This window comes from Mandrillus leucophaeus, unplaced genomic scaffold, assembly GCF_000951045.1.
Source record: "Mandrillus leucophaeus isolate KB7577 unplaced genomic scaffold, Mleu.le_1.0 Scaffold453, whole genome shotgun sequence".
NCBI classification, from domain to species: domain Eukaryota; kingdom Metazoa; phylum Chordata; class Mammalia; order Primates; family Cercopithecidae; genus Mandrillus; species Mandrillus leucophaeus.
The window spans coordinates 197,418-207,418 of NW_012104843.1; the positions used below are offsets into that span (position 1 = coordinate 197,418).

Consider the following 10,001-nt stretch of genomic DNA (forward strand, 5'->3'; position numbering starts at 1 on the left):
GAACTCCTGGGCTCAAGCCATCCTCCTGCCTCAGCCTCCCAAGTACCTGGGATTACAGGCACGTGCCATGGTGCCTGGCTAATATTTTTTGAGAGATGGGGTCTCACTATGTTACCTAGACTGGTCTCAAACTCCTAGCCTCAAGCAATCCTCCTGTCTCAGCCTCCCAAAGCACTTACATTATAAGCATGAGCCACCAAGCCCTGCTTCATTTTTAAATGTGAAAAGATGGGTACACCCTGGGGATGAAGAGAAGAGCGGCAGGTGCTGTCCTGAGGCAACTCCAGAAATGGGCTCAAAGACAGATTCTCACAGTCACCGTCTCAGCAGTCCCCACCCAAGTCCAGGGTCTGCTGAATGGCCACCTGGCCACCAGCTCCTTGCTGGGATGGCCTCGACTAGTCACTTTCAGTCATAAACTATCAGCCCACTAAGCCCTAAGCTCTATAGCAGAATAAAAAAAAAAAACCAATCACCTTAATGATGACATCAGCATGCGACATGAGGTTACTGTCTACCGTCTCTACTGGAATATCGTAAGACACCGTGTATTTCAGGAATCCACCAAATGCAGTCAGCTGAAATGTTTAAGTGAGAATGAACACGAAAGGGGAAAACAATCACAGCAACAATCAAGTAAGAGGAAGTGGTCACTGGGATCCATCTGCAAACAACTAGGCTACAACTATCCCCTTGACAATGACAGACAAGGAAATTCACACTAAGGGCAGTGAAAGAGAAGTGTATTTAGAAACACTTTGGTTAATCAATATCACCAAAATGCAGCACATTGTTTGAAAGCACAGAAGAAAAATGTACTCTTTGTTAGAGACCACAAGGCAAATTACTATAAACTTTTGTTAATCACACAATAGATATTTACTTCACTTAAGTAATTTAAGGGATGGGGAGTTTGACCCATGTCTACAATATCCACATTTTCATTTCAGCATCCTCCTCGTAGGACAATAAAGGACATGTTTGATTTGCTAGTTAGAGAAAGGACTAAAGGTGTTTCTTCTGATGAGATGTCCTTCAATTCAATACAAAATAAAGATTTTCTTTCTGATGGGTATGTGACAGCAATATATTGTTCAGAACCCAACTCTGCACCATAAATTTGGAGAAGTGATATCAAGAGAAAAAACATCATTGAACTCCGTTGATAAAATCATATAAATAGAGCACATGTTCTAGGATTAGAATTTGATGAAAAAAACCAATAATTTTCAAAAACAAATACTCCTTAAAAATATACAAAACAAGCTTAAAAATGAAAATATAACCATCAAATTAAATACAAGCATACCAATCTACAACACTACACTAGCATGCCCGTATGCCATTACTTTAAAACACACACACAAAAAAACCCCGGGAAGGTAAGCAGGGAGCTATAATAATTGAGATGGATTCTCGGGAATAAATTTTCATATCAATCAGAATCTGGAGAGACGTGGCATAACGGGGGAGGGGGAATGGGAACACATCATTGCAAGGAAGGCTCAAGCCTACAAACCAACCTCCACATTGCAGAATCACCAGTTTGCATTTTCTTGAAATATAACAAAAGCAGAAAGTATTTCATCTGTTCCTAAATGTGAGCTTCAGATGAGCACAGCCTGCCATGGTACTCAAAGTGAGGGAGCAGCACAGCAGTCCCATTGCTGGAACCTTCCCTGGGTTGTTTTTTGTATGCCAGGCCCTCCACAAAGCCACAGAGGCGTTAAGCTGAGCCTACGGCAAACTAAACAAAGCGGGAATGTGACGAACACTTCATAAACAAGCGACGCAGGGACCCGGAAAGCTGCTCTCAGAGAAGGGGATGAGACTTCAGCACACACACTGCTCAGGAACCAGACCAGAAGAGCAGAAGTTCTTATTTGAATAATACAACATAAAGTCTAACAAGGCTAGAAAACCTTCTTCATATCATCAGATGCAAGTACAGGCTGTGAAATGCTGTCTGACACTCAGGTGCCCTACGAAACTACCTAAAATGCAGGCTGCACAAGTTCTTTCTCAGTGTTCCCTGAGATCTTCGTCTGAGACATCACTGCCTGCAGGGACACACGCACCTTATTTCCAAGGTAGGCCTCGGGGGCCGCCCAGTAGTACTTGGGAGCCAGCCTCTGCATGACCGCGGTGTTGTTGATGCTGACCTGGTGGCGCCCGCCCAGTGCATCTTGCTGAGACGGAATCCTCCTGGGACTGATCAAGTCGGTGACCAGCCACCCCGACATATTGCTTACCTTAAAAACAAATTCAAGAATTTTGAAGTATGAAATAGAACTTACCTTAGACTTCACCCCGTGCAGCAGTAATGTGTTCACAATGAAGAGATGGGCCAGAAAGCTTCTCTGGGGCTGGTATTAACATAACACCCATGGCCGAACCTCATGACCCTTGACCCTTCCACTTGTAAAGGACCAGGAGGATCCGAGAACAAGTCTCACTACCCCAAATCCAGATCCAGTATAACCAAATAAATGAGCAAAACCACAAAGGCCATGGGTATAAACTTCAGATTTGAAACAACAAAAGAACATCATAAATGCATTCAGCAAAATGTCTCTTGCTAGCTCTGACTCCCTCTTCTTCGTTGCCCCCTGCTTTTTACCCAAATGTAACCTCTAGATCTTATACTCCCAGTGCGTCACCTACATAGAGGTGATGGTACTCCCCCCAGTGTGGTGGCCATGGCAGTCACCGGTGGGGAAGTCCCTACCGAGCAGCTCCTCCCTTGCCTGCAGCCATCACACCATCTCCACCTCTTCTAGCCACCCCTGGACACCCCTGTTGAATCCATCACCCCAGAACTCCCAGTTCCCGAAACAACTTGACCTGCATTCATAAACCCTGCACCACGTGCCGCTGTTCCCACCCTTGCCACTGGAGGACCTCCTACTCCTTAGCCTCTTTGAGCTGGAAAATTCTCATGGTCCCATGGCTGGCTGCGCTCCCAGGCCTGAGAGCAGCAGGGGCGGACAGGGGGAGCGCTGACCTCCCCACCCAATCCATTTCCCCACAGAAGAAATTGAAACATGACGTGTTCTCTAGTGCCACATCATCCTGTTTTTTCTATAGAGAAATGTGTGTGGGAGTAAGCACGTGACCTATAAAGAAACTTGAGAAGCAGAGAGGGCTGCCTATGACCCACGTCAGTGTCACTGCAAAGCGATGAGAGTGGTGTCACAGGGGAAGTCATCCTCATTTCCTCCTCACACAGCTCATGCCAAGCTTGTGCAATATGACCTGCTCATGAAATCCCGCCTCGTAGATGGCGCCTCCCACCTGACCAACAGGCCAAGAGAGGCTGCTGCAGACATCGGAAACGCCAAAGCAGAAGCACTCGGAGCAGCCCTGGGGGTTTTTCTCCTTCAGGTTATAGAATCCTGGCTTGCAGCGATCGCAGGCTTTCCCCTCAACATTTTCCTGTAAGTTAGGGTAAAAGATTAGCTTTGAAACCAATGTGTCCAGAGAGAATAAAGTGACATTCACAAGACAGGTGTTCGGTGATCCACAGAGACAGGAAAATAAACGTCCAAAGGAAAGGTGAGGCCTCATAAAGTCAATATTTCCAGAATAGAGATTTTGAAATATATATAATTTGATTTTGTAGCCAAGAACAAGGCTGGAGGTCTTAGAAGTTGGTCATTCTATTTAAATTGTTTTGTTTTAAATCTTTCATTTTTTACTGATCTTTCTAGCATCTCAAAATCTGAAGACAGCTATAGAATCTTCTGTCTTATTCATAAATGCTCAAGATTATTTCCAGTCGTATATAACACGTGCCTAAGACTGCACAGGTAGGAATAAGTACATAGGTACAATGGAATATCCTATGAATTATGAAGAAATTGTTATTAATATTATAAGGCCAAATAAAATCCCTCACTGGCACCACATTAATCCATTTCTCGTGGCTGTTCAACTCCTTTTTAAGAGAAACTCAAAATAGCGTATCTGCCTTTAACTGGTGTTCTCGGATATGTAATGTTAATCCGGTTCTCCTCCAAATACAAAGCTGGAAAAGAATATCACAGAATTCAGGTAGGGGCCAAGAGCACCTCTTTTCCAACTACTCAACTCAGCCTTTATTGGTTGAACATAGTCATAAAAATACATAAGCAAATGGATACAGCTCTGTTCCAACAAAACTTTATTCACAAAAACAGGCAGTGTGTCGGATTAGGCCCACGAGCCATAGTTTACCAAGCCCTGGTTTAAAGAAAGAAAACAGAGATGAGGCCCACAGAGGGAGGTGGGAATATAAAGGTATGCAGTGCGTGGTGTCCTCTAAGAAGTCACAGAAATGCCTCTGGAATATATGACCATTACCAGAGGTACAAAAAAAGCCAGCCAGATGCCCACGTAAGTCCAAACATACATAATACAGCCAACTCGGTGTGGCCTGGAGACAAGGGGTAAGGGGAGCTCTGCTTAAATCTTACCGCTTTGCTCAAGAACTGATCATTGGAGCCAATGGAAAACACTCCTTTTCCAGAGAAGCTCAAAGGAAGTTCAGGGGTATCTCTGACCTCCCCACTTACCTTACAAACACAGGGCCCTGTGCAGGGCTCGTCACTGGCACTGCCCACTGGGTTGCACCCACAGGAGACACAGGCCGGGTAATCCTTATAGCCAAGTTGGCAGCGATCACATTTTTCTCCTGCATAGCCTTCCTTACATGGGCACTGACCCGGCCCCTTCCCTAGAAAGACAACAATGGCAATGACCCAACATGAAGGAAAAGAGGTTTAAAGCAGGGGTTGGCAAACGTTTTCTGTAAAGGGTCAGAGGTGTCTATTTTAGGCTTTTTGGCCTCAGAGAATCATTTGCAGCTGCTCAGCTCGGCCGTTATCGTTCGAACACAGTCGTAGAGAATACACAGGCAAATGGCTATATCTCTGTTCCAATAAAACTATATTCATAAGCACAGACAGTGTGCTGGATTTGGCCCACGGGCCATAGTTTGCCAATTCCTTGTTTAAAGAAAGAAAACAGAGATGAAACCCACGGAGGGAGCTGAGAATATAAAATGGTAGAGTGACTTTGGAAAACTCTTTGGCACTTCTTCAAAACGTTAAGCACAGAGTTACCGTAAGATCCAGCAATTGCACTCCTAAGTAAACACCCAATAAAATGAAAACATACATCCACAAAACACTTGTACATGAGTGTCCCTAGTAGCATTATTCATAATACCCCAAAGTAGAAACAATTCAAATGTTCATCAACTGATGAATGGATATATAAAATGTGGTATGTCCATACTATGAAACATTATTTGGTAATAAAAAGGGATGAAATACTGATACATGCTACAACATGGATGACCCTGAAAAAGGGTCATTATACTAAATGAAAGGAGCCAGTCACCAAAACCCAACATATATGGTTCCATTGCTCTGTAATGTTCAGAATAGGTAAATCTGCAAAGAAAAAGCTAATTAATGATTGCCAGGGGCTGGGAGGAGGGGCTGGAGGAAAGTAGGAAGTAACAGCTAGTTTGTAAGGGGCTTCTTTATGGGGTGATGAAAATGTTCGACTCTTACATTGTGGCAATAGTTGCACCAATACACCAAAACAATGAATTGTAGACTTCAAATGGGAGAACAGTATCGCTGTACATTATAAAACTGTTTGTAAAAAATAAAAAGCACAGATGCAAGTGGCAGAGAGCAGCAAGCACTATCTTTGCTTTTAATGTCAGCTCTGAAAGCTTCAGGCTGTGTGATCTCGGGCACGTTTCTTAACTGCTCTGAGCTACAGTTTCCTTGCCTGTAAAGTGGGTTAAGTAATTTCTATCTGCTGTGGTTGAAAAGTTTAAATGATATATTTTTTTAAATGAACTCAATTGATGGTAAATGTCACCACCACTATCACCATCATCATCTTCATTATCATCATCATCATCCCCTCACCAGTTGCACGTCAGAATCAATTCAGTTGGGTAATTTACCCTCCCCATTGCTGGGGGGCCTATCCATCCCTGCTGGTCAATATCCACTTTAACTGCCAGTGGCTGAGAACCTGATGGGGTCACAGGAGTCTCTGAACAGATGCAACCTATTCAGGAGACCCTGGTATTTGCAAGTCAATTTGCCAGTTTTTGAAACGGAAAGAAAGAACTCTGGCATTTACCAAGTTAACGGGAGGACTTGCTTGCTCTGTGAGATGATGTATGCAAAAGCCCTCCGAATGTCTTCTAAAAGCTAAGCAGAGCAATTGCTATTTACTGTGTTACACACATGGCTTTAAAATGAGCTTTATTTCTTCTTTCATCAAATGCTCAATTATCTGCTCGAACGTCATTTTATCACCCCAACATTGCCACTTCATTACCCCATCCCCCTCCATTCATGAGTCCTAATTTTGCTTTATGTCCATGACACTACCTCTTGACCTGGCATTACATTACCCATGTACTTGTTTGTTTAGTGTTTTTGAGAGCAAGGACTTTGACTACCTTGTTAAGTACATATTCCCAGGTCCTCAAAAACAGCCTGAGACACAGTAGGTGCTTGATACATACTTGGTGAATGAGAGTATCAATAAAGAATCATGTTACCAACTGGCTATATAATGGTAATAGTTCCAGTATGTGCACATCTTCCACACACACACAAAATCAACTACAAGCACAAAAGTGAATCAAGTGCTTACCATTGCGTAAGTCAGAATGAAGCTCATCCTTAACACAGACAGAACTGAGGGACCCCACAGGGTCACAGTCACAGGGGCGGCAAGGCTCATCCTCATAAGGAGACACCTGAAAGGCAGAGGTTACCCTGGATTCTCTTACTAGAAGTTACAGTAACGTTGGCAATAGTATCAATAAGAAGGTACTGGCTTTTTACTCAAGGTGGGACTATTACGATGATTTTGTGCTTGGGGGTGGGAGTCAGGTTTCAGGAAGATAAGGTGATCTCAAGCCAGGAAGCCCAAACATCTTTTTGATGGTGACAGTAGTTAGTACCATTAGCAAAGTGGCGTCTTTTTCCAATATCCCTGCTATCCAGCCCCCCTCGCTCTGCTGCCTCTCAGAGCCACGTTATAACCAGACCACCACAAGGACCCATGTAAGAACTACATATCAAGTCAATTAAAGATGGGCTGAACACGGCCGGGCGTGGTGGCTCATGCTTGTAATCCCAGCACTTTGAGAGGCCAAGGCAGACAGATCGCGAGGTCAAGAGATTGAGACCATCCTGGCCAACATGGTGAAACCCTGTCTCTACTAAAAATACAAAAATTAGCTGGGTGTGGTGGCTCACGCCTATAATCCCAGCTACTCAGGAGGCTGAGGCAGGAGAATCACTTGAACCTGGGAGGCGGAGGTTGCAGTGAGCCAAGATCACGCCACTGCACTCCAGCCTAGTGACAGAGCGAGACTCTGTCTCAAAAAATAAAAATAAAAATAAAAATAAAAAAGATTGGCTGAACACCTCCTACAGGCAAGAGACAGCTGCTTTAGTTATGGCTGAATTTTCACATCTGTAGTTAGTATTATGACCCAGGATTACATAGCTAATGGGCCCCTAAATTCAAGTTAAATAACAATGACTGACATCCTACTTTGAGCAAGAAAAGCAGGACAGATAGAGTAGGAACTATATATATAAAAACACTGCTAGCGTAACAAGGATATAAATGAAATATTACAAAAGTCTCCAATACGAGGTTAAGACTTGACGAAGTCTCTTTTCCACCTGGGGAAGATGACGATCGGCAATGGCAAAGAAATACTCTTACTTTGTGTGGTCTATAATATCCATCAATACAGGTCTCACAGTTGATTCCCATGGTGTTCTGCAAGCAGTTTGTGCAAACCCCTCCTCCTCTGAACTGTCCAGCAGTATTCAAACTTTTCTTCTGCTTTGCAACACTTTCATCATAGTAACAGTCTTTGGCTTTATTGTGACAATTACATGCTAGGAGAATATTTTAACATCTCAGTTCATTTATATTTACGTAGCATGCCTTATACAAAAAAAACTCTCAACCTCCCTAAGTAAGTTCTATGACTTTAGATTAAATTAAAATCCTAGAATAAGTAATGTTAGTAAGATATGGGCAATATTACGGAAGACAATTGGGAAGAGCTATTAATATCAAAATAATAAATGCACATACCCATTTGACCCAGGAAACCATCTCCTGGGATTATATTTTGCAGAAGTATTTGCCCACTTGAGAAGGACCTATACAGGGTTAATCACTGCATAATTGTTTGTGTGGACAACAGACTAACAACCATCAAAATAACCATTGATAGGTGGTTGTTTAATAAATTATACTACATTTGTATAACGAAATTCTGTGCAACTGTTTTTAAAAACAGCATTTCTAATTGCTAATATGGAAAGAATTTCACGATACATTGTTAAATATAAAAAGTGATGTGGACCATGTGCCGTAGCTCACGCCTGTAATCCCAGCACTGTGGGAGGCCGAGGTGGGCGGATCACGAGGTCAGGAGATGGAGACCATCCTGGCTAACACAGTGAAACCCATCTCTACTAAAAATCCAAAAATTTAGCCAGTAGTGGTGGGTGCCTGTAGTCCCAGCTCAGGAGGCTGAGGCAGGAGAATGGCATGAAGCATCAACCCGGGAGGCGGAGGTTGCAGTGAGCTGAGATCGCGCCACTACACTCCAGCCTGGGCGACAGAGTAAGCAAGACTCTGTCTCCAAAAAAAAAAAAAAAAAAAGCAATGTATACAATGGCACGCATAGTACATTGTCTTCTGCGTAAGAACTGTATTGGCTGGAGGGATATGTTAACGTATGCTTTATATGCATAACAATTTTAGGAAGGACATACAAGAAAATAATAAAAAGTGCAAAGGAAGGAGATGAAGTGGAAGTCATGCTTTTTACTACATACTTTTACATATTGTTAGATGTAGGACTCTTGTAAATATGTTGTCTATTTAAAACTTCAATCCAAATCAATACGGAATATACAACCTGGCAGATCCCATGGTAAAAAAACAAAAACTAAAATAAAATTAATACAGAATAATAAACTATATGGGAAGGGGGACTTGCAGATAAAACAGCAAACCCATAAAGATACATTTAGGCCACAATAGTAAAAATTTTAAGATACTCTGCACCTTTGGAAACTAGTTAAATTTCTAAGAAAACAAGTTACTTGCTAACTATAAAAGTTGTTAAGACACCACAAACTTAGACGTATTAAGAGGAAAAGTGCAGTGACCGTCAGATTCTAAGTATACTGACCTTCACATGTATTCCCAGAGGACACGGTTCCAGGCCTCCAGGGCTGCTGATGGTACCCAGGACAGCACCTGTTACAGCTCTCCCCGCAAGTATTATGCTCACACTGACACTGCAGTTTCTATACAATAAGGAAGCCAAAACTGGATCAGAAAATGTATCTGCTTATTTTTCTTAATTTCATGACAAAAAGAACCTATCTGTCAAATATGTGGCAAGACCTCACAACAGAGGATATACGGTTATCATCAAAGCAGGCTGGCATTTCGTTTTTAGATGCCAATATATACAAATAACCTGGTTACAAACAGAAGTAAAGAGGAAGAAAGCAAAACCAGAATACGACTTAGCTAATAAAAACTTTCTTAAAAAAGATGCATGCACATTAAGGGTTTAGAAGCTCCTGTTAATAATTTTCTTAGTGTTCATCTATATATTTTTCGGCATCAATAATAGAATAGTCCTATTCAAGAGGTAAAGAATTACAAAGATTAGAAGAAAATAAGAAGTAACTTCACATAAGTGCTTTAAAAGGGAAGATGTCAGGACCAGCCTGGCCAACATGGTGAAACCCCATCTCTATTAAAAATACAAAAAAATTAGCTGGGGATGGTGGCACGTGCCTGTAATCCCAGCTACTCGGGAGGCTGAGGCAAGAGAATCCCTTGAACCCAGGAGGTGGAGGTTGAAGTGAACCGAGACTGTGCCACTGCACTCCAGCGTGGACAACAAGAGCGAAACTCTGTCTCAAAAT

General features: G+C 42.5%; 1 protein-coding gene across 1 annotated transcript in view; it reads right to left on the reverse strand.

The window, feature by feature from the left end:
* Positions 1–10,001, reverse strand: part of LAMA1 (laminin, alpha 1) — a 173,431-nt gene that overhangs the window by 100,901 nt on the left and 62,529 nt on the right. The window contains 8 exon segments of the mRNA XM_011994364.1: positions 237–239; positions 477–578; positions 2,079–2,252; positions 3,295–3,435; positions 4,554–4,714; positions 6,670–6,775; positions 7,759–7,937; positions 9,251–9,368. Of these exon segments, the coding sequence (XP_011849754.1) occupies positions 237–239; positions 477–578; positions 2,079–2,252; positions 3,295–3,435; positions 4,554–4,714; positions 6,670–6,775; positions 7,759–7,937; positions 9,251–9,368 (984 nt within the window).